The sequence below is a fragment of the Mirounga leonina genome, unplaced genomic scaffold (assembly GCF_011800145.1).
Source record: "Mirounga leonina isolate KUSES-001 unplaced genomic scaffold, KU_Mleo_1.0 Mir_173, whole genome shotgun sequence".
In the NCBI taxonomy this organism is placed as follows: domain Eukaryota; kingdom Metazoa; phylum Chordata; class Mammalia; order Carnivora; family Phocidae; genus Mirounga; species Mirounga leonina.
Window position 1 is genome coordinate 85,475,074 of NW_023270447.1, and position 23,293 is coordinate 85,498,366.

Genomic DNA, 23,293 nt, shown 5'->3' on the forward strand with positions numbered 1-23,293 from the left:
GCCTCCCGCCCCCCCGCACGCGCCCACACACCGGTCTAGCAGCTGCTGCGGCCGCGCGCGCTCTGAGTCACCCGCGACGGCAGGGTGAGTGGAGGCGGGGTGTGGGGTTCCCCAGGGAGGGCTATCCGGGAAGTGGAGACCACCCACCCGGGGGCGGAGAGCGAGGGAGGGCGGCCCGCCCCTCTGCGCGAGCCCTCCGGGGAGCTGGTGTAACCTCCAGTGGCTGCGACCCCCAGTGACCTCCAGCCCAGAAGGGAAAACTCACTTTCAGCCCCCGGCCTGCCTGGACGGAGGGGACACCGGGGGGGGAGGAGGCGGCCCTGAGCCGGGGTGGAGACCCAGCCCCTTGGGACCGGGTCTGGGCCCGCGATCCCGCCCCCACCTTGACCCAGTGACCCGGTGACTCGATCCGTGGTCTTCGAGCCGGGCATCGAGCCGGGCATCGAGCCGGGTGCCGGAGGCGTCCTTCCGGCTCCGGCCTTTTAAACCTGCCTCCCAGCTGTAGCACCTGTAGGCCGCTGGCGCAGTCTCCGGCGCCAGTGCAGCGGGCTGCGCGCAGGTGTCCACCCTGGCCCTTCTGGGCGGGGTGGGTTTCGTATTCGTGCCACGGTGCTTGGCACAGATAAAGCAAGCGGTCAGGAGATGGCAGAGGGCTATTTTGAGAACAGAGTGACAGCGCTTGACCCGTTGGCGCTCACTGAGGGCTGGTTGTGAGGACTGCGCCGGGCATGGGGGATGCCACGGGCAGGATATTGGGCCCTGGTCTCAGGGAACTGGGGGGTTGGAGAGGAGACAGAACTGTGAATCCACAATTACAACCCTATGGTGCTGTGAGAGTCCAGCTTAAGATGGGTAAGAAGTGCTGCGAGAAACGAGGTTGAAGAAAGGCACATATTTGGCACTTACTAGGAATGCAGTTAAGTCTTTTTTAAGTAAAACGAAAGAGCAGGTAGTTCTGCTTCCTCCCCTTCTCTTGGTTTTGTTCCAGCAGACAATCAATGAGCCGCTCTCTTGAATTCAGAAGAAAGGTCAGCTAGGTTGATCTTGATATTCTCCCTCTCCTTACTCCTGATGGCCATCCCTCCTGAGGAGCTGGAGTTTTAGGTCAGGCTCAAAGTGGTGGGCATCCCAAGGAAGAAAAATCATTGGTACAAGTGTTTTTTTTTTTTTTTTTACTTTGGTCTTGACTCCTTGACTTTGGACGTTGGAGCTTGTGTTGTGTGCGTTTCAGGGGAGAGGAGCAGTGGAATTCATCAATTTCTCAGGCGTCTAGGACCCCAAAATAGTTAAGAACACCGGTTTAGCTGTGGCTGTTCCCTGAAAGGAATGAACTTGGCCTGGTTGTTCCTCTGATGCCCCATGTCACCACACATTGGATTTTCACTACTAAAAATGGGTGTTTGCACATTGCTGTGTAAGAGTTGTGTTCTGTCTTGTTTTTAAGTATTTGTCTTGTTTTTCCCACCAAACTGGCCAATGACGCCGTGCCCTCTGCTGGCCTGCCTGTGGTTGCCATGGCTCAGGGCTTTGTATGTGGTGGCTGTGCAGTCACTGTAATTAACTGACTTGGGTGCTGGGTGTAGGAGAACAGCCTGGAAGGCAGGCACAGATGGGACAGCTTTTGTTCTGAGTAGGACATGAATTCGTGCCCTTAATTGAATTTGGGTCCGGTTACTTGTGGAACCCAGCCAGTGTCAAGTTCGAACCCATGACAGGGTCTTTTTCGGAGTAGCACGAACTCAGGAGAAATCTGGCTGCTCTGTCATGCCCACACTCTTTCCATCCTGCATGCAGACAGACAGTTTCAAGTAACAGGAGATGTTCCAGGCAGGGCCAGGCTGGGCTCTGCCTTCTTTGGAGAGTAATCCAGTGACCCTGAACGTCTGTTGGCCTCCTATCCACCAACCCCTGCAGTCTCCAATCAACAGCGCCCTCCTTCCAGCCGGCTTCTGCAACTAGAGCCTCAGCCCTCCCTCTCGCCTGGAAGCCTTGCCCCCGCCCCCTTGCGCAGGGCCCCAGCTAGTCTAGCTCTGGGCTCTTCCCTTGTCACAGCTCCCTCCGCCCAGAGGAACACACTCATTGGGGAGGTTTCCTCTTTCTTCTTCCCCACCCACTCTGGGTCCCAGCTGGCAGAGATGGACCATCCAACACCCAAGGTTCTCCCAGCCAGACCCCGCAGCCCCTCCCTAGGAATGTGGGCTTTGGAGGCCGGCAGGGTGAGGTTCTCAGTGCCACCCTCCATCAGGTAGCTGTCACCGAGGATCCCTGGGCTGAAGGAGCATGTTTCTGTGCCGGGTGGGGCTGGTTTATTTGGAGCCAGGGGCTGTGGAGGGCGTAGACAGTCACAGCTGTGGTATGTGGAGCCACTGGGTGGGGGCATTGTCACCCTTACCCTCCCTGGCCTTCTTCCTGCTGGAAATGCCGCATCTCACTTGACCCTGCCACTCTGGGACTTGACTGCCTACCCTCTGACGCTCCTGCCCCCACTCCGTGCAGCAGGAACCCGGCCATGGTGAACGAACCCAGAGGGGATGGCGGCCCCCCTCCGCGCTCAGAGGGCAGCAGCAGCGGCAGCGAGAGCTCCAAGGAGAGTTCGAGATGTTCCACGCCCGGGCTGGACCCCGAGCGCCACGACAGACTCAGGGAGAAGATGAGGCGAAGGATGGAATCTGGTGACAAGTGGTTCTCCCTGGAATTCTTCCCTCCTCGGACGGCTGAGGGAGCTGTCAATCTCATCTCAAGGTGAGTTGATGTAGTTGGGGAGTGGGGTCGGAATGAGGGGGCCCCCTGGGGGGGAAGGCAAAGCTGTAGCCCTGCTGCGGGGCCACACTCTGACCTGGCAGGAAAAGGCAGCCAGAGGGGATGGAAAAGAGCAGGGTAGACCACTGGAGCTGCAGCTTCTCAGCTGTCAGCAAAAGTCCCTATAAGCATCTGGGATTTTTTTTAAAGATTTTATTTATTTGAGAGAGAGAGAGAGAGAGTGAGAGAGAGCATGAGCGGGAGGCAGGGAGAGGGACAGGGAGGCAGGGAGAGGGAGAAGCAGACTTTATGCAGGGCTCGATCCCAGACCCCAGGATCATGACCTGAGCCGGAGGCAGACGCTTAACTGACTGAGCCACCCAGGCGCCCCGCATCTGAAATTTTTAGACACATTCTTCAAGGGGTTAAAAATGTTGATTCTCTCAGACTGCATTCTTTGGCAGAACTTGGGGCTGGTGCACGAATACAGCTTAGGAAGTCATAAAGCAGTGGCTTGGAGAACATTTCAGTAAGTTAGGAATTCAACTTAAATGCCTTTCAAAATCTAGAAATGCCAAACGAATTAACGTTAGCGCCTTATGAATTGCGGTTCCTTTTTTTTAAGTTTATGCATGTTACCGTTGGCATTTTTCACGTGTTGCTCTGAAAGTTTTGAAGCTTAAAGGCATGAGGATGTTGATTTTTTTTTGAAGATTTTACTTATTTGACAGGGAGCACAGGCAAGGGGAGCAGCTGAGGGAGAGGGAGAAGCAGACTCTCCGTTGAGCAGGGAGCCCCATGTGGGGCTCGACTGCAGGACCCTGGGACCTGAGCCGAAGGCAGACGCCCAACTGACTGAGCCACCCAGGCACCCCGGCCCAAGGGTGTTTAATACCATGTTAGAGCTGGTCAGACAGGCGCGTGTGCATACCTGTGGCTCTTCTGTGTTCTAGAAGCCTGCTGGTTGGCACCACGATGGGGGGAGGGGTGTAGCATGAAGGAAACTTTTGTCTGCTGAACCTTTTTTCCCTCTTCCTAGAGTGAGCCTCTGCTTGCCACTCTGAGAGTTCCCTGTACCTTTGACTGTCGAAATGTCTTAACTCACCCGAGATAATACATGTGCAAGCACTTTGAAAAGGCTGCAGGGCTGCCCTCTCACTAAACGGTTGCGTTGTTGATATCAGTTAATCTCTGCAATAATAATCATTGTTGGGGTGCCTGGGGGGGCTCAGTCTGTTAAGCGTCTGACATCGGCCCAGGTCATGATCTCAGGTCACGCTCAGCGGGGAGTCTACTTCTCCCTCTCCCTCTGTTCCTCCACCCCCCTTCATTCTCTCTCTCTCTCTTTTTCTCAAATAAAATCCTTAAAAAAAAATCATCATTGTAACAGGAGCTCGCATTGATTGAGTGTTCAGTGTGTGGAGTCATCTATTGTAATATTTTCACAGTGTCGTTATTATGAAGTAGGTACTGTTTTCTGGCATGTTTTTGAAATGAGAAAACTGAGGCTCAGACAGATTAGGTAATTTTCCCAAGGTCACACAGCTAATAAGTAGCAGAGCCCAGATATGAATATAGGTCGTCTGATTACGACCTGCCCGTGATGTCTCCCTACCTCCCAAAGCCCATGGGCAGGTGGTGAAGGGCGGTGTGCTCAGGAGCCCCTCTTCAGAAAGCAATTCCTACAGGTTTGATCGGATGGGGGCAGGAGGCCCCCTCTTCATAGATGTGACCTGGCACCCAGCAGGGGACCCCGGCTCAGACAAGGAGACCTCTTCCATGATGATTGCCAGCACCGCCGTGAACTACTGTGGCCTGGAGACCATCCTGCACATGACCTGCTGCTGTCAGAGCCGGGAACAGATCACAGGCTACCTGCACAAGGCCAAGCGGCTGGGCCTGAAGAACATCTTGGCGCTGAGGGGAGGTGTGGAGGCAGCCCTCTACTCTCTGGGATCTTGCTTCCTTGAGGGCCTCTTCTGTCCCTGGAACAGTCCTTTATGTTTCTCCGGGCCCCGCACTGGGCACGCTGAGCGTGCCCTCGGCCAGTAGGGTCAGGAGGGTGGTGGGTAGTGAGCACTGTCGCTGCCGCACGGATGGAGGCACTTCTTGACCTCTTGACCTCGGCGTAGGAGTTCCGTCAGGAATGCGGCCCTGCCTGATAGCCCTCTGCCCTGGCCACTCACAGCTTCATCGATTGCTGGCCGTGCCCGGCTCTGGGCCCAGTCAAAGAGCGTGGTTCTGGCACTGATCCCAGGGGTGAGACGGCTCCTCATGTCTCTGGCACCTGCGGTCATCACGCCCCCGAGTGTGGGAAGAGGGACGGATTGGGTGGGATTCTGTGGCCTCGCGCTCCCCACAAGGACTCGCTTGAGTTGAGTAGAAGATTCTCCCGGGAGGCAAGGGCTCCAAGAGGGTGGGAGAGTGAGCAGTGGGGCTGGGTGAGGGTGCCTGAGCACCCCCAGATCTGGGTAGGGAAGGGGTCTCAGATGCTCCAGACTAGCCCCAGAGCAGCAGCTGTGCCCTGCTCAGTGCGGCCGGCACACTGCCCGCGGAGTCGGGGCTCGGAACGTGCTTGACAGGGCGGCCGCTGTCTTCCCGGCCGCCATTTGCCAAGTGCCACGCTGGGAGGAGCAGACACACACTTGGAGAGGAGGCTGCCGCCCCGGGTGTGGGGTAGGGAGAAGGAGCACAAAGGCCGTCTGGAGCGTGGGTGAGGCCCAGTGACCGTGGCCTCTGTCACCCCTGCAGACCCCGTGGGTGACCAGTGGGAAGAGGAGGAGGGAGGCTTCAGCTATGCGGCGGACTTGGTGAGGCACATCCGAAGGGAGTTCGGGGACTACTTCGACATCTGTGTGGCAGGTGAGTGGCTGGGCCTTCTCGAGGGACAGGGAAGGGAAGGCGTGACACGCGCAGAGAGGCACAGAAGGCCCGCCGGCGTTCAGTTCGGGACCCGGTGACCCCAGGCGCAGGGGCGGGCGGCTCAGAGGCTCATCACACAGTGCCCTCGCTCTCATTCTGTCACCCGCCCCTGCCAGGCTGCCGCCAGCCCTTAAGTTATTTATTATCCCTCTGCCTTTTCGTGCTCTTAGCTTGCTTCCGAGCCCTGTTCTTCTTAAAACAAAAAAGGGACGTTTGTTAAGACGGGGGGTGGGAGGCCAGGGGATTGCAGAACCCCTGTCAGAAAATGGTACCTGACCTCACGAGGCCCCGGACCCAGAAGCAGTGAGACACTAAGGCCTCCCTCCTTCTGTCTGGAGCCACAGAGTCCCCCCCATCTCTGCCTCCCACTGCACCCGTGCTCCACACTTCCGGTAGCCCTGATATGTACACTTTTGCACACACAGGACCAGCCGCCTGCCCCTGAGTGCACATGGCCTCTTCCAGCCAATAGTCCAGACAGACTGACAGGTATGAGTCAGTCCAAATTCTCAGGAGAGAGCATTGGATCGGCTCAGCTCCAGTTCCACGGGCTACAGCCAAGAGGCAAGGTTCACGTCCTCGAAATGGATGAGGTGGCCTTCCCTCTTACCCCACTCACTGGGATTCGGCCTCAGCTTCTCGAGCCGGGGCTTGGGTATGGTGAGGCAGCATGTGCCAGGGATGCAAGAAGTCCAGGGATTAACTTGACACACCATCTCGGCATGACAGTTTTTCTCAAAGTTTTTTTGGGGGGAATCCTATCATTTTTACATTAATTTTTATATTAAAACAAACAGGCTATGTTCTGGAGTAGTATATCAAAGTGACGTGAATTTAAAAAACTAACCCATATGGCCTCAAGGAAGCTAGTTGTTGCCGGTGGCTTTGAACCTAGTCCCAGGCCCTCATGTGCATATCCACTCTTCATAGTCAACAGGGGCATTTAGGTGAGTCTGGGAGGCCCCGATGAGTTAGGAACATAGTGAGCATTTCCCCCTGTTCAAGCATTCACTGCTTACACGGGCCACCATTTGGTCAGTAAATGGGGAACGTGCACATGTGCAGTAGGCATTAGGTGGTCGTGCATGGAGACTGGCTAAGCTGTGAGCTTGTAGGTGCCGAGGGGCCTGGGGCTTTGCCTGTCATAAAGTGGATGAGCAGGATGATTGGGTTGAGAAACACGTTGGCTGTGACAGAAAACATAGTAAACAGGGCAAAATCTAAATGTAAGCAAATGCTACATGTGTTTGGTGATACTGAGGATTTAGAGTTATAGTTTCAGCTATTAAAACCTTGTTTTTGAAATTCCTGCTGGAAAAATAGCTTTGTTATTGAAAGTGAAATCGTGGTGCTCAGTCCTACCCCTTTGCCCCCTGAGACAAGAATTTTTATATTCATTTTTGATGACTTGGGGTTTCTGCAGAACAGAAGGACCTTATCACGGCAAAGCAGCTTGGCTCTCCAGCAGCCCGGCTCAGCGTCCTGCCCAGGGCTTAGGCTCAGGAAGCTAGTGCTCTCCTATAGCTTTCTGAAGGCCTACAGTCGTCCTTTGCAAACACCAAGCACGGCTGCCTGTGAGTTCAGTTGCTCAGGGAAGGAAGCAGTCCTAGGATTACTTACTCGAGCTAGTAAGGAGCTCACGTGATGTGTGGTCCTGCCTTCCAAGCAGTTCTGGAATCCCATCCTCGGCCTCCCCGGCTTGAGGTCTCCAGGAGCTTGTTACTTGGTGGGGCCACTCGTTCCAGTGTTAGGCAGCTCTCTGGGACCGATCCTGGCTCTGTCATCAGAAGCAACACAGACTAGGACTAGTAAGGAACTTAATGAAGGTGAATTCCTTTTTCTCTGCAACAGACCTTTGGGCTTTTGAAAGTAGTTCCAGTGTTCTCTCCATTCTCCCCTTCAGGGGAAACATCACCACTTTCTTCAGTTCTTCCCTGGGTAACATGGTTTCTAATGTCCACTCTCTTGGATCCCTGAGTAATTTTCATGTTAAATTGAAAGTACAGGTTTGAATCCAGTGCCCAGACTCCAACCCAGGAGCCCAGGTGCTGCCAGACCCACGCTGAAGGCGACATTTTCTCTTTTCTGTGGCCATAGCGTGCCGGCCGGATTTGCCCGGCTGCTTGCCATGGACCTGAGGCAGGATGGCATGGGGAGTTTGGTGCCATCCCCCCAGCTCTTGGGCAGGTGGCCCTAGGCCACCTCTCACCAAGGGTCATGTCCAGAGCGAGAAGCACAGCCACTCACCGTCTCGGCCTGTCTGTGCTGTGGTATTGCAAGGGACAAGCCCAGAACCTCTGAGACAGAGAGCTCTCGGCTCCCAGCTTTCTGGTCTCTTCCTCACTCACCTTGAACACGTGGGAGCCAGCCTCTCCCTACTGTCATCCCTGTCGGCAGGTTACCCCAAAGGCCACCCCGACGCAGGGAGCTTTGAGGCTGACCTGAAGTACTTGAAGGAGAAGGTATCCGCAGGAGCCGACTTCATCATCACCCAGCTTTTCTTTGAGGCTGACACATTCTTCCACTTTGTTAAGGCTTGCAGCGAGATAGGCATTACCTGCCCCATCCTCCCCGGAATCTTTCCTATTCAGGTGAGGGTCCCAGGAGGGCCGTGGACTCCCTCCATCCCCCTCCTAGCACAGGCCAGGGCCCTGGGGTGAAATGCCAATCTCTGATGCTCAGTAGATTTCCCTTCAGACAGATGCTCCAGTCCTTGCAACATGCCACCCCACTTTGGTCACCTCTAATCTACCTCCCTGCCTCCAAAACAGCAATAGTGTCTGTTGGAGGGGCTGCTAAGTGTCCCTAAAAGGGATTATAACTCTCATTATAAATCTTGGTAAAATCAATGTTTTCTAAACTTGACTGTCATCAAAATCATTTGAAAAACTTTTTTGAAAGATAGATTTTCAGATCCCCTGTCTGGAGGTTCTGATTTAATAGGTCTGAGGTGGGGCCTGGGAACTTGCATATTACTTACTAAATTTTACAGGTGGTGCTGATGATCAGTGCAGCTTGGGAGCCACTGGCCTTGATGCCCACTGGGTTATCAATAAATACACCTCGGGGCGGAAGGGCTAGCTCAGCCTGAGGGCAGGAATGCTGTAGGCAGCTTCTGTACTGAGCGGAAGAAGCAGGACAAGGCGGGGGTGCTCCTACAATCTGGACTGACTCTCCTGAGTCACTCTGTGTCACACTACAGTTGGCCAGGAGGCCTGGTGGGGTTGGAAAGGGCGGTAAGTATTTCAGGGGAGAGTCGGGCTGGGAGATGGCGCCCCACAGCCCCTGTGTCTTGTACAGGGCTACCACTCCCTTCGGCAGCTCGTGAAACTGTCCAAGCTGGAGGTACCGCAGCAGATCAAGGACGTGATTGAGCCAATCAAAGACAATGATGATGCCATCCGAAACTATGGCATTGAGCAGGCCGTGAGCCTGTGCCAGGAACTTCTGACCAGTGGCTTGGTGCCAGGCCTCCATTTCTATACCCTCAACCGTGAGATGGCTACCACAGAGGTGCTGAAGCGTCTGGGCATGTGGATTGAGGACCCCAGGTGAAGCCACTGGCCCTGAATTTGGGCCTGGGAGGCACAGGAAAGTCAGAGAGAGGTCACAGCATGAGCCTGCCCCAGCAGTGCTGGCCACCACGGCGGTACAGAGGAATGTCTGCCATGGCGAGCCGTACACTTAGGGGTTCTGTCTCAGTGGGAGCTCCATGCACAGTCAGATCAGAGAGGTCAGGCTGAGTGGTGTCCCCACCCCTTCCTGCTTCCTCTAGCCAATCCCTTACTCATTCTGTCTCCATTCTCACCCAGGCGTCCCCTGCCCTGGGCTGTCAGTGCCCACCCCAAGCGCCGGGAGGAAGATGTACGTCCCATCTTCTGGGCCTCCAGACCAAAGAGTTACATCTACCGCACACAGGAGTGGGATGAGTTCCCCAACGGCCGCTGGTGAGCACCTGCAGGCGACCCATTGCAAGTGTATCCTGTTTCTTGGGAGGGAGGCAGAGGGAATTTGCCTGCTTATTGGCTTGCTTTTTGGGGAGCGGTGTGGGACAGGATTCACAGGAATGTCCCCTGGGCGGGTGGGTGCAACTGTCCCTCTGTCAGGAGCCCCAGGTCAGGAGTATGCCTTGCCCTCTGGGCACCTCCTCTGCCAGGGGCAATTCCTCCTCTCCAGCCTTTGGGGAGCTGAAGGACTACTACCTCTTCTACCTGAAGAGTAAGTCCCCAAGGGAAGAGCTACTGAAGATGTGGGGGGAGGAGCTGACCAGTGAAGAAAGTGTCTTTGAAGTCTTTGCCTGCTACCTCTCAGGAGAGCCCAACCAACATGGTCACAAGGTGAGTAATGCTGGGGTGGGATCCCTGGTTATATCCCCCGCCCTGTCTCCCTGTGGGCCAGACCTCGGGGCTGTGACTCACACTGCCCCCGCCCCCACCCAAGCCTCCCCTCTCTCTGTCTGAATGTGGCACCTCAGCAAAAGGGAGGGTGAGTTGGGAAGTCCCCACCTGGGGCGCCTAGAAGGGCTGACAGACGCACAGGTGGAGCCCGCGAGAGGGAGGGAGCCCAGGGTGTCTGGTGTGATCATGGCCCCAGCCCGGCTCACCCTCTCCCCCAGGTGACTTGCCTACCTTGGAATGATGAGCCCCTGGCGGCTGAGACCAGCCTGATGAAGGAGGAGCTGCTGCGAGTGAACCGGCAGGGCATCCTCACCATCAACTCCCAGCCCAACATCAATGGGAAACCATCCTCCGACCCCATTGTGGGCTGGGGCCCCAGTGGGGGCTATGTCTTCCAGAAGGTGCGGCAGGGACATACAGAACTGTTCCACCTCGGCCGGCCCCCAGGGGTTCCCCAGAGATGGGGACAGAGAAGCCTACCTCCCCAGGGTCTGTTTATTGTGAGGGGCAGAGGATCAGAGTGGACAGGAGCTCACGTTTTTAGTCAGACCTGGGTATGCAGGTTTCTTGACTGCTCTGAGCCTCAGCTGTCTCTTCCATAAAATGGGGATAGATCCCATCACATTCTGGGACCGAAATGCTTGGCATATGGGAACAACGTAGGAAGCATTCACTAAATGGAACTGTAATTGGTGTCCCGAGTTGACACCTTTCTCCTAGGGCTGCTGGAGTTAAAACGACATTCTAGAACTGTAGCCCGGGCACTCTGGAGTTTGAAAGACCTGGGTTTGAGTCCCAGCTCTGCTGTTTATCTTCAGTGCAGCCAGGTTGCTCAACTTCTCCGGACTTAGTTTCCTCATCTGTGAGATGGGGGTAATAGTGCTCCCCCTGCAGGCTATGAACCCGGCCTCATCCCTGACAGGCAGTTGGTGCTCGAGAAGCCCTCCGTGTCCATGTTAGCCTCCAGTGAGTGGGGAGGCTGGGATGAGACTCGCTCCCGTGTCTCAGCTTACCAAACGGGGCCTCCCGTCCGGCTTCTAAAGTGGCCTCTTTGTGGGGCCTTCACTGGTTGGGAGAAGGGTGGCAGATGCCCCTCAGACCTGTCCAGACCAAGAAATCCCACGTACCTGCTCCCCTCCCCCTTGCTTGCATTCGCCTGCTCTCAGTTCAAGATTCAATCCACGTGGCCACACTAGCCCCAGTGTCTCAAGTCCTGCCACACGTGTCTGCGTGGGCGCCTCCCTGGGGTGGTTCGGAGGGCCAGCGTCCAGAGTCACGGTGCACACGGAGCAGGGCTGTGCAAGGACTGGGCTTGATGTGGCTGTACCTCTCCCCCTGCCACAGGCCTACTTGGAGTTCTTCACTTCCCGAGAGACGGTGGGGGCGCTTCTGCAGGTGCTGAAGAAGTATGAGCTCCGGGTTAATTACCACATCGTGGACGTCAAGGTAGGCTGGCTTCCGGGCTTTAGACGGCGCTCAACAGGCCCAGAGTTCCGGGACTGAAGGCACTGTGTTTACACCTCCCCTCGGCGAGCGCTGAGCACCTAGCCCGGGCCAGGCATGGTGGAAACGTATACCCAGAGCCAGGCTCCTGCCCTCAGCTCAGAGGGCACCTCCCCCGGTCTAGGGAGGAGGCCCAGTCTGTGGGTAATTACACATCTGGTTGCATTTTTAACAATAAGGTTCAGTATAGGATGCTGGGGACCCAGGGGAGGAATGTCTAATCTGAGAGGTCAGGGAAGGCTTGGAGGGGTCCCATGTGGTTGGAATCTTTGAGGACAAGGAGAAGGCTTCACAGGGAAAGGGAGGAGGTCGTGCAAAGGCATTGTCTGCGCAGCCTTCAGGGACTGCTGAGTGGGTTCAGAGTAAGGCTAAAAGTACTGACTGTCCTGCTGGGAATTTGGTTTTCCCCTGAAGGCCTGCTGGGAATTTGGTTTTCCCCTGAAGGCGAGAGGGAGCCTTTCTGAGCAGCAATGGCTTGGCTCCATGTTTTGTCATAGACAGGTCACGGTGGACAGGGCTGTGGATAATGGAACCAGGGAGACTAGAATCAGAGCCCCCTGTGGCAGTCTGAGTAGCAAAGAGCAGCCTGGCTGGGCAGATACGGCAACAGATCCACAGATCCGTAGAGTGACCCTGCAGGAGTCAGCGGGAGCCACCAGATGTGGGGGATGTGATGCCCGGGCATGTGGAGCCCGGGCAGGGAGGAGGAAGGAAGTGCCCAGCCCCCGGCCGTTCTAGGAGCTGCCAGGCTAGGAGGGGCAGGTGGAGGGGATGGAGCAAAGTGTGCTCCACCCCCCACCCCACCCCTGTGAGTTCCCAGGCAGGAAAAGGACTGCAGTGTCTAGGCCCCGGGGTGCTCCGCCCCCCCCCCCCCCCCACCCCCGCCCATCTGCCCTCAGGGTGAAAACATCACCAATGCCCCTGAGCTGCAGCCCAACGCAGTCACATGGGGCATCTTCCCTGGGCGAGAGATCATCCAGCCTACAGTGGTCGATCCCGTCAGCTTCATGTTCTGGAAGGTAAGGGGTCCAGGAGCCCAGGAGCGGGTCTGCCCTGCTCACCCTGCAAACCTTAGGCAGGCTGTGTCATGGGGGCCACGCCCCCAGGGCTGGGGGGGCGCTACCTTCCCAGATGTGCTCTGATTCTGACTCAGGGTGTTGATTTCTGGCCTGGGGGATGGGAGGCGACTTTGGCAGTGGGCCTTACTCTATTTCTGGAAATGTCCTGTTGAGCAGCTTAGAGGCCCTGGGGGGCACTTAGCATGGAGCCAGTCCTGACCCAAGGGCAGCTCTGTTCACCTTGCCCGCCTGTCTGTGTGGGTGCAGGATGAAGCCTTCGCCCTGTGGATCGAGCAGTGGGGCAAGCTGTATGAGGAGGAGTCTCCGTCCCGCATGATCATCCAGTACATCCACGACAACTATTTCCTGGTCAACTTGGTGGACAATGAGTTTCCGCTGGACAACTGCCTCTGGCAGGTGGTAGAAGATACATTTGAACTTCTCAACAGGCCCACGCCAGAGCAAGGGGCAGAGGCTCTATGATCCTGCACCCTCGTGTCCTTGGCTTGAGCCCACTGGTGTCCTGCCTTCCTCCTCCCCAATCCTAGTTTTCCTGGGGACCCCTCCTCTTTCATCTCTCCCCAAGCCCCGGCCTCCACTCCTCACGTGGTGATGGCAGCTAGACGCTCTGGCTGGACCGGAGCCAGCCCCTCGAGGGAGGCTGGTCTTCCTTGCTCAGCCTAGAGTCTGTGCCCTATATGAGGAGCACCTCCCTCCGCAGAGGACCTCGTGGGTGGAACAACATCCTCCTTGAGGAGAAGAAGAGGGGGTGGTTGTTGCTGACCGAGCCCCTGAACCAGGGCAGTTCCTGGGACCTTGCATTCGGACCTGCGGGGACAGCAGTGAACCCGGGTGGCAGGCACTTACGGTGCTGCCGAAGAGACCGGCCGAGCGGAGGGCCCCCCCCGCCCCCGCTCATCTCGGAGGTGGTCCTGCTTGTGGCTGGAGGGGCAGATCCCTGCCCTGCCCACCTGCTTGGCAGGCCGCCCGCCAGGCCTTGGCCTGAAACCCGATAAGGCAAGCATTTCTTGCCCCTGGCTGCCTGAGAGCCCAGCTGGGCTTTCACTTTTCTACTGTGCTGCTTTTCTGTATTCTGGTGGTTCAAGAGGGAAAGTACCTCGTAGAGGTTAAAGGCATCTGAACCCTTATACTTGGTGAAGCCCTTGGCCTGCCCTTTTTTCCGCCTGGCCATGGAAGGATACCCTGCCTATTACTGTCAAGGGCAAAGCTAAGGCTCAACTGAGCAGGACTGACTTCTTCCTGGCTTAGTTTTTTAGATGGGACCTCTTAGCACCAGCTACCTCCTCCCATCTGCTCAGCCTGTTCCCGAAGCGGTCTGCCTGGCAGCGCTCCCCAGGAGTCAGCCTTCGAGCCCCACTGCCAGTGGCCAATGACTGCTAGATGCATAGAAGCTGTTCCCTGTCCTGGTCCCGGTCCCTGCCTGCTGGTCCTCGCTGGCTCAGCAGGAGGAGAGTGGGGGTAGGTGCCCAAAGAGCAGCCTGATGGCAGAAGAGGCGGGCACAGTCACGGCTGTACCCTCTTCGCTTCCTTCCCAGGGTGGCTGACCGAGGCAGAGGGGCGGCCCTTAGGAGACGCTGAGCAAGAGAAGCAGCGAGGACTAAGGACTGTGTTTTATTGTCCTTCAGAGCTCAGAGAGCTGGCCCCTCTGTCACCAGGCTGCACTCCCCTGATGGGTGGAGCGTGGTTCCTTCCTTAGGGAGGCTGGGCTCAGTGTTGTTTTTCTTTCTATGGGAACAAGTCACAGCTGCAGCTGGGTCCCCTGCTCCGCCTCAAGTCCACCACACACGGGCTCGAGCTGCTTCCAGCCTGCTCCCAGGTTCCTGATGCCCACCTGGCTCGGGTATCAGGCCGCTGGTGGCTCCTCTCTTCCAGCCCCTGGCTGCCAGGTGCTGGCGCCACTTCTCCAAGGCCTGGAATCGGGGAGGAGGAAGGAAAGGCTATTTGGCTCCCTCCTGGGTCTGCTGTATGTGCTAGGCTAACACCTGTGCCCTGTTCCTTCTCTCCCCAGAGGGAATAGGAGACCCCCCCCATCCGCCTCCACCCCAGCCCCCCCGCCTCCCCGCCAGCCAGCTCTGCCCCAGGCCTAATGCACAGGCTCAGAACAGATCTGACTTAAGGTCTGGGAACCTATGCTCAGAGTGGGGCAGATAAGGGAGGGGGCACTTAGGGACCCATACCCAACATGGGCTAGTGTGAGTGGCAGCCATGCTGTGGCCAAGCCTCGTTCCTACACCAAGTGGCTGGGTAGGCCTGGGCCAAGCACATGATCGCCAGCTAAATCGAAACCCAAGCTATGTTTTCTCTAATGGAACTGACCCTGCCCCTGAAAATGGAGGGGCCCTGGGGGATGGTGACAAGGAGGGCCCCCAGCTCGGAAGAGCTGCTGGGGGGTGGGGGCCACCCCCCGTACCTGGGAAAGGACCCGGTCACCTTCTTGCTGCTGTAATCGCTGAGCCACCCATAGCCGCAGGGCCCGCCGCCGCCACACACGCCAGGCCCACTTCAGGTGCCACTGCCTCAGCTGTGGGGGTGGCAAGTGAGAGGCCCCGGCCGGGCCGCTGCTGCCCCCCAGCCCCTCTGCTGTGTCTTCCCCCTACCGTTCTGCAGCACCAGGAGGAAGGGGCTGTGACGGGGCGGCGGGGGGCAGGGTGCCCTTTAAGGTGCGCTAATGCAGATCCTTGCACCTGACCCCAAGCTTTCAGACTTGATCCGTACAGAGACCAAGATACTTTGAGAGACGTCATTTCTAGCAGTTAGGGTCGGGGACGGGGTGAGCTGCGAGATCAGCTTGAGGCTGGGGAGGGGCTGCCCCCACTCACCAGCGTCCATGCCAGCTGCTCGGCGCCCTGAGCATCTACCCGGTGCTGCCCGGGTGCGGCCAGGTGCCTGGCCCGCTGGGGGCCCCGGAGCCGGCGAATTGGCGCTTCACGGTGCCAGCGCTGCAGGTACTTCCTCCTGGGGGGGAGAGGCCCTGGCGTGCACCCCGATAGCCAAGAGCATCAGGACCCCTTCGTGACCGGGAAGAAGGGCAGAGCCACGGACCCCCGTGGATCCTCCAGGAATGAGCACTGGCCTGAGAGAGGGCCCGCCCCCCAGCTCAGCCTGGCCCGGGCCCTGCCCCCGGGCCCACCCACCCCACTCACAGGCGCAGGCGCAGCTGCTCTTACCCCAGCTGTCTCTTAGCGGCCTCGCCTTGGCCTTTGAGGGCTCCGGCCTCAGAGCTGCAGTCCCCTCCTGGTCTTGTAGGGGGCCAGCCTTGGGTCTGGCCGGGGCATCCAGGCCATTGCCACCGGCGCGGGAAGGCACTGCAGAGGGGGGGCTCTTTGCTGCCTGGGAGAAGAGGTTAACAAAACCCGTACATAAAAAGCATTTCCAGGCCTGTGAGCTGTCTGGCCCCTGGGACAGGTCTCCTTACTCTGAGCCCAGGACGTTTCTCTCTGCTTCCTCTGTCCGCCGTGGCAGTGGTGCTGGCTTGGGCCGGGCAGTGTCCCGAAGCAGTGGGTCTGAGGGAACAGCCAGAGAGGAAAGCCTGAACCCCATGGGCCTGGACCCCCTGCATCCCAGGCAACCTGGCAGGATTCTTCGTGTCCTGCCCCTGACCAGAAGCAGGGCCGCCGCCTCTTGTGTGGCCCCGAGGCTCCCAGAGGAGGCAGGGAAGGTGCCTGGGAGGAGTAGGGCCACGGGCACACACCACTGCCTCTTGCCCCGTCCTCCGAGCGTGGCTGGAGACTCAAGCAGAGGGGCGGACCTGGTCCACGCCTGGTGAGCGCTCACCCGTGCCCTGGCAGCCTGTGAGCAGGGCTTCTCTCCCCACCTGGGCTTTACAAAGTGAGATTACCTGCCTGAGGCCCCCTGTCTCGGAGCCATCTGACTCCAGAGCCCGAGCCCAGCCACTGCTCTACCACGGACCAGGGGCTCTCAAAGGGCCTCTCTGCCACGAGGAGGCATAATAGCGCTGGTGTGGCTCGGTGAGGGCCGCCTGGGTGCGTGTGTGCATGTGGTAGAGAGGGGGGGCCCTGGAGCCAAGCACCCTAGCTATCCTTCCCGGCATTTACTTTTGGTTTCATTATGCCTGTGTTTCTCCCGTCAGCACATGGGATCCCGCCTGCCTTTGGTGATAAGAATGGAATATTAGTATTTTTAAACAGACTGAAAATAAAATTGTCTTATGACACAGATCTAGAAATAAAATACTGAGCACCCAGAATCTGCTCTTGCCATAGCCCCCCAAGTGTGAGTATATGGATTCTGCAAATAACCAAAGTTAGGCCCTTTCAATTCCGTTTTAAAAAACAACGTAGGGGTGCTTGGGTGGCTCCGTCAGTTAAATGTCCAACCGGATTTTGGCTCAGGTCATGATCTCAGGGCCGTGAGACGGAGCCCTGTGTCGAGCTCCGTGCTCAGTGTGGAGTCTGCTTGAGATCCTCTCTCCCTCTGCCCCTGCCCCTGCTTGCACTCACACGCGTGTGCTCTCTCTCTAAATGGAATCTTTAAAAAAAAATTTTTTTTTAAATCTTTTTTCTAAGAACCTTTCTAGAATCTATTACATGCTTCCTGGCATTCTGAAACAGGATTCTAGATGATTCCAGTTCATCTTTAGGAACACTGTGTGGCCTGCCAGTAACTCTGGGGCTGTGTGTCCTCCAATGACATGTCCCTAGACTGCAATGCGGTGTCCCTTCTTGTGCCTGCCTTTCATTCTGGCCTCTTCAGTCCTGTTTGCCATTAAGCTATTGTCACCATTTGAGGGTGTCAGAACTGTTTCTCTTTTTTTCCCTTTTAAAAGTTTTATTTTTAAGTAGTCTTCACACTCAACATGGAGCTTGAACTCACAACCCTGAGATCGAGAGTCATGTGTTCCACTGACTGAGCCAGCCAGGCGCCCCAGAACTAACTGCTTCTGGTCCGGAGAGGGACTGGTGGTTGTCTTTGGGTGGAGGGAGTTATGAAAGCAACATTTCCTTTGTAATTCCTGATTTTCCTGTAGTGAGCGTGTTTAATTTTTCCAATAAGGACCAAAAGGGACTTGGCGAATAGTTGTTCCTGTCCCCATGTACCTGACTCTAGGCTGCACCAGGGTACATATGAGTTCAGGTGTCTGTCTCCCTAATAGACTGTGACCACGGTATTTGTCTTTGTGGCAGACCTGTGCTGGGCTGGCACTCAGTAGGTGCTCAGTAAATGTTTGCTGATGGACCCAAAGATGGCAGTCTTCCAGAGCCAGAAGGCTGTTCTAGAACCTAGTAGGGGTAGTGTCCATAAGGCCATTGGGTCCCCCGGATAAGTATCCAGCCACGTTTGCCACCACGGGCTGAAGCAAGCTGATTCTGAGGCCACTGGCCCTCAGGTCATTTTTGGACCTCCCACCCTACCTAGGCTGTCTCACCTGCTTCCATGGGGCTGGAGTGTTGGTCAGCGCTAGGAGGCGCCTTCTGTTGGCCACCCTGGGCCACTGCCTGAGGTCAACTGCACGGGCCTCCTGGGCCTCCGCCTGTGGTTCCAACCACATACTGAGCAGCGCTGCCTGCCACTGGGCCCAGTGGGTCCACAGGAGGCGTCTGGACCCAGCCTGCTGGAATTGGGTGATGGTGGCTCGCTGGACATGGCCCCTGGCTGCCGACTGGGCCCAGGCCTCTAGGACACTGGGAGAGAGGGAGGAAACCACATGTGTGGTGGGCTGTAGGGGGCCCTTCCCAGCCCTCGCCAGTGGGCGAGGAGTCCCCTGCTGGGCGGGGACCTCCAGGCTAAGCCCGCACTGGTGCTCCTCCCCTCATCCCTCTTCTGGGGAAATCTGGTTAAAAGAGGCCCAGAGAGCAGCAGAACATCACACACCAGGGACAAGCATCTTGTTGAGGCAACAGAGAGCGGGCAGTCCTGCTGCTACACTGTGCCTCGCCCTCCCTCACAAGAGCACTGTTTAATGAGCACCTGCTGTGTTTCTGACCCCTGAGCCGAGTGCTCCCATGCATTCTCTCTCTAAGGCAGGCCTGTTATTTTCCTTTGACCTTCAAAGACTTGCTCAGAGAGGGGTTGCACTGCTGGAAAGTGCAGGTCTGGACTTGGACCCCAGGATGAGCTGCAGCGGCTGGGACCGCCTCTCCCTCTGACCCCAGCCTCCTGAGCCCTGTCACCAGCCACCAAATACCCTCTACCTCTGCCAACAACAAGCTCAAGGCCTCAGAAACAGACTGAGCTGGAAGCTGCCCTCTGGCCACAGGCACCCACCTGGCGCTTAGCTTCTGGGCAGCACGGGCTCGGCTGACCCGGCGTAGGCGGGACTCACGCACCCGCTGTGTCCGGCACAGGGCCACTCTGCCTTCTGCCAGGCGGCGGGCCTTGTGGCGCTGGCCCAGAGCTGCTTGCCATGCTACGAAGGCCTGCCGGGCCCGGGCCCTGCTCAGCTGCCTGTCCGCCCGCCCCCCCTGCACGTGGCTTCTCCAGCGGGCCACGGAGGCCCGGGCCACAAACTGCTCCTGTGCCCAGGCCTTGGCCACTCGAGCATCCTGCCACATGGCAATTGTGGCCCCCACGGCCTTTCTCGGGCCATCCTGAGAGGCTCCCGTGGCCGGGACCACCCCTGTATCTCTCTCAGCTCCACACCAGGCCTGGACGTGGCTGAAAAACAGGAGCAGAGGAGAGGCCCAGCTGGCTTTCAGCATCAAAAGTCCCATTTATTCCAAATCGCACCCGCAGATGCCGCCCCAAAGTGTCCTAGGTTATACGTGGCTTTGCATACACAACCCTGTGCCTTCAGAACGTAGGAACCGATGTGTAAAGGGTCAAAGTGCTGGCTTTGGTTCAGGGCTTCCGCACGAGCAGGCAGACTCAGGAGGGCAGGTGCTCCCAGGAGGTTGTGGGAACATAGCAGGTGTGGGGTCAAGTGCCAGTGCCACCGGGGCGGGGGGGCAGCCAGGCCTGGTCTCCCCTCACAAGCCCTCTCGGGGGCAGGAGGCTGGTGAGGGGAGCACAGTGCCCACTCCAGGAAGGGCCAAAAAAACTGCCCACTGTTCAGCTGTATCTGTTCAGTATCCGTAATCCGCCGTCAATGGCCGGCCGCCCGTGCGGGGACACCGTGAACATCTGCGAATTTGTAGCTGAACGGTGGGAGGAAGCATCATCTGTCCCCGCTGCTTTTAACTCTGCACGAATGAGCTATATACGTTTTACTAGAACATCTCTGTTTAGATGAAGAGCTCGCTCTTTTGGCAACTGTATAGAGTAGAACTTGCCTGTGCTCAAACAAGACATGGGCAACACATTGGAACACACATTATGGTGGATGTTGGAGGCATGGACTTCCCTCAGCTTTCCTGTGTCCTCTCAAACCAAAGGACTGACCTGGCCAGGAGTTGGAGACCTGGGGCTCATCAGGGCATCAGGTGGGCACCCCTCGAACAAAGCAAGTAAAGGAAGGTCGGTGGTCATGACTCTATGGCTCCCTCGTTAGGTCCCCTGAGTTGTCTCTCTGCTTTTTCCAGAGTGGAGATGACCCTCATCCTCCCAGCCCTGGGCCCACCCACCTGTGCAGTAGAAGCTGCTCTGGGGGGTCCACTGGGTGTCTCCGACGAGCTGCTGCCTGCCGCCAGTTCTGGAACACGGACCTCCTCAAGCCCCGGAGATGGACCTGCACCCACCTCTGATACTTTGCATGCAGGAACTGCTGCCCTGTGGCCAGAGAGACGCTGAGATGCCCCCAGGCGTTCATCCCAGCCTTGCCCCTCAGCCCTGGGTAACTGTGGGCCCCACCTCAGCCAGCCCTTTGCACTTGACCCAAGCAGGGGCAGAGGAGGCCCCCAGGGTTTAAATGCTTCGGTTACAAGTATCCTGCAATGACCAGGCCAACCCAGCTCATTGTTTTTCATTTCTTGGAAATGTTTAGGAATCAGGAGAATTCATGTAAGAATCTAGATTTCCAGCTTTTCTTTGAAAACGAGGTCTGGCAACCCTGGGTCAGCATAACTGGGCAGCGATTGGGCTGGAGAAGCAGCTGTCCCCAGTGGACAGGACATGAACTTTCCAGAACGACCAGTTCCCCACCCGCCAGCTCATTGATACGATGTGTTAGTATAGTGGGAAGCCTCGAAAACGGCCCCCAGTGATCACCTCCTATGCTGGGCTCTGAGGACACCATGACTCAGTGCTCAGGCCCATGACTCCTGAAGGCCAGGTGAGGATAATGAGGATGAGGATGAAGACAAGATGATGATGACAGTAACACCTACTAGGAGCTGGGTTCTGAGCCAACACTGCATGGATGGTCTCATAGACTCCCCACAATCACCCTCTGAGGAGGGTACTGCTGTGATCCCCATTTGACAGATGAGTAAGCTGAGGCTCAGAGAGGTTATGTGGCTTGTGTAAGGTCCACATAGCCGGGGAACGGACGGGCAATGTCCAGGCCCCTGGGTTCCGCTCTGCCCCCTCCCCGTCCTGGGTGTGCCCTGTGGGGGTCCCATCGCTGGACTCTGTGCTGGAGGACACAAAACCCTGGGTCTCCCTGATGGACCCAGCCCTTCCCTCCCCTTCAGTGCCCCGGAGCCAGGCCCCGACTCACTCTGCCAGGAGGAATGCCAGCAGTTCAGGGTGCGTCGAACCAGTGTGCGGCCCCGCGCCCGAACCCACTGCTCCACCTCTCGCCCCTGCACCAGCCGCCTCCGCCACAAGCCCAGCGCGGCCCTGCAGCTCCGCTCCCAGGCCCAGCCAGCAGCCAGCTCTCTCCGGGCCCCTCGGGCCGTGGCCCAGTGGCTCCAGCCGAGGAGGATTCTAGGAAGGGGAGCGTCCACCCTGAGGATGGTCAGTGCCACCTCAGGCTCCCCTAGGAGCTCGAGGGGACTCTTCTCCCTGTTTCCCTCATGGGGGAGCGTGGCTTGCTGGGGGGGCTGGACTGCTCACATGCTACTCCGAGTGTCACAATGACAGGTTAGGGATAAGATGGGACCTCGGACCCCAACCAAGTCCTGAGCTCAGCCACCAGTGATAAACATTGCCATGAACTGAGTGCTTACTATGTGCCAGGTACTGGGCTAGGGGATTGCGTGCCCCTACCTTGTTGATGCCCATCAGAGTGACTACTGTTATCATCCCCATACAAATGGAGAGATGGAGGAGACACAGAGAGGTTAAGCAACTTGCCCAAGATCACATAGCTAGCGAGGGGCAAAGCTGGGATTAGAACCCAGGCAGACCGACGCTTGAGCATTGTGCTGCGGATGAATAGATGAATGAGCCACAGCTATGAAGTCTCTGGGAGAAACGACTGGCAGGCTAGGAGGGCAGAAGTCCAGAGGACCTGAGTCTGGGTACCAACAGATCGGAGCGTGAGATGGGAGCCCTCTGGGAGGCAGACCGCAAAGGGATGCTGCTGTGAAGGTCAAGGAGTAATGGGAAGGGGGCTGGGAACAGGATGTCCACAGAGTGATGGGTGGCATGGCTCACCCGCCATGGGGAGGGGTCCCTACCGCCTCTGAAGAGTACACTGGTGCCACTTCGCTGCACCCCGGGACTGCTGGGCCTGCACCTGCCAGAGCAGAAGGCACCGTGCCTTCTGCCGCTGCCCAGAGGCCCACAAAAAGCTCAGCCGGAGGGTCTCCAAGAGGGCGGGGGCCCTGGAAGCCTGGGGAAGGAGGGATGGAGTCCTGGATCCCTGGGCCCCTGCCCTGTCCCCACCCTTTCCTCCCACCTGCCCCCCACCCCCTGCCCCTCACCTTTTCTAGTGAGCTTCGGGGTGGGCTGCAGCCCAGCAAGGGCTCCCTTCCTGGGATGCCGCTCAGGAGCTCCGGGGCCAAGGTGGTCCTGGCACTGTCTGATGGGGTGCTCGGACCCCCTGCCTTCAAATGCCACCCCTTCAGGATACGCCGAATCATCTGCTGCCGCATGCCCCGGAGGAAGGAGCTACAGGAAGGGGCAGGTGAGTCCCTGGGCCCCAGCCTCACCCCCTGGCTGACGGGGCTGCCAAGCAGGTGCTACCCTCGGCTGGGTCTCTGCCAGAGCTGATCTGGAAGGGGCCTCCCATGCCAAACACCAGGCCACGTATGGGACTACCGGGGGCTCTGAGACGTACTCATGCCCATTGGGGTCGCACCCCCAGAGATTCTGACTTAGCAGTCTAGGTGCAGCCTGGGCTTCCTAACTTTTCCAGAGCTCCCAGAGTGACTCTCACGAGTATCTAAGGCTGAGGCAGCTGCTGTCTACACCTGCATCACCTCGCGATCCTCGCCACACTCCTGATGGGAGGGGGAGCTGGGCCCCAGACCCAAGGACCCCAGACTCAGGAGACCACATGTATGGTCCCATCAGTACTTCTGCCTCTGCTCGGTTATAAAGATAAGGGCACCGAGGCCTGATGGAAGGTCATTTCTCCAAACTCCAAATAGCAGGAGACATGGGATTCAAACACTTATTTTAGATCACAGGGCAACCCTAGCTCTGTTGTAGGGAGATACTGTTCCCTGATGCCCAGAGGCTAGAGGATGGACTGGAGGAGGGAGAGCTACATTCTGAGGGATCATGGTGAACTGACTTCTCTGGGAGTTCTAGGGGCTTCGTTCAAAGAGACGGAGGGTCCAGGTGGACCAAGGGGGTATGGATGATGGATACTAGGCATTGACTTTCTTTCTTTCTTTCTTTCTTTCTTTCTTTCTTTCTTTCTTTCTT

General features: G+C 57.5%; 2 protein-coding genes across 4 annotated transcripts in view; one reads left to right on the forward strand and one right to left on the reverse strand.

Annotated features, from left to right (window-relative positions):
* The first annotated feature begins 2 nt into the window (after positions 1-2).
* MTHFR (methylenetetrahydrofolate reductase) lies at positions 3-13,356 on the forward strand. Of its 3 annotated transcripts, none has more exons than XM_035019787.1 (12): positions 3-84; positions 2,500-2,742; positions 4,428-4,666; positions 5,491-5,601; positions 8,059-8,252; positions 8,962-9,212; positions 9,474-9,608; positions 9,818-9,998; positions 10,277-10,459; positions 11,403-11,504; positions 12,461-12,580; positions 12,887-13,356. In XM_035019787.1, exons 2-12 carry the CDS (start codon positions 2,510-2,512, stop codon positions 13,100-13,102), a joined length of 1,965 nt encoding a protein of 654 aa, XP_034875678.1. In that variant the 5' UTR covers positions 3-84; positions 2,500-2,509; the 3' UTR covers positions 13,103-13,356. The 3 variants fall into 3 exon arrangements, with proteins under 3 accessions (XP_034875678.1, XP_034875677.1, XP_034875679.1); XM_035019786.1 differs by having other exon boundaries at positions 12-84; positions 2,497-2,742; XM_035019788.1 differs by lacking the exon at positions 3-84 and adding an exon at positions 2,033-2,245 and having other exon boundaries at positions 2,497-2,742.
* Positions 13,357-14,378: 1,022 nt separating this feature from the next.
* Positions 14,379-23,293, reverse strand: part of CUNH1orf167 (chromosome unknown C1orf167 homolog) — an 18,903-nt gene continuing 9,988 nt past the window's right edge. Inside the window, 13 exon segments of the mRNA XM_035019023.1 lie at positions 14,379-14,417; positions 14,419-14,550; positions 14,957-14,963; positions 15,071-15,386; positions 15,456-15,595; positions 15,808-15,970; positions 16,056-16,143; positions 18,027-18,282; positions 18,866-19,255; positions 20,161-20,305; positions 21,195-21,403; positions 22,099-22,253; positions 22,345-22,531. Of these exon segments, the coding sequence (XP_034874914.1) occupies positions 14,379-14,417; positions 14,419-14,550; positions 14,957-14,963; positions 15,071-15,386; positions 15,456-15,595; positions 15,808-15,970; positions 16,056-16,143; positions 18,027-18,282; positions 18,866-19,255; positions 20,161-20,305; positions 21,195-21,403; positions 22,099-22,253; positions 22,345-22,531 (2,227 nt within the window).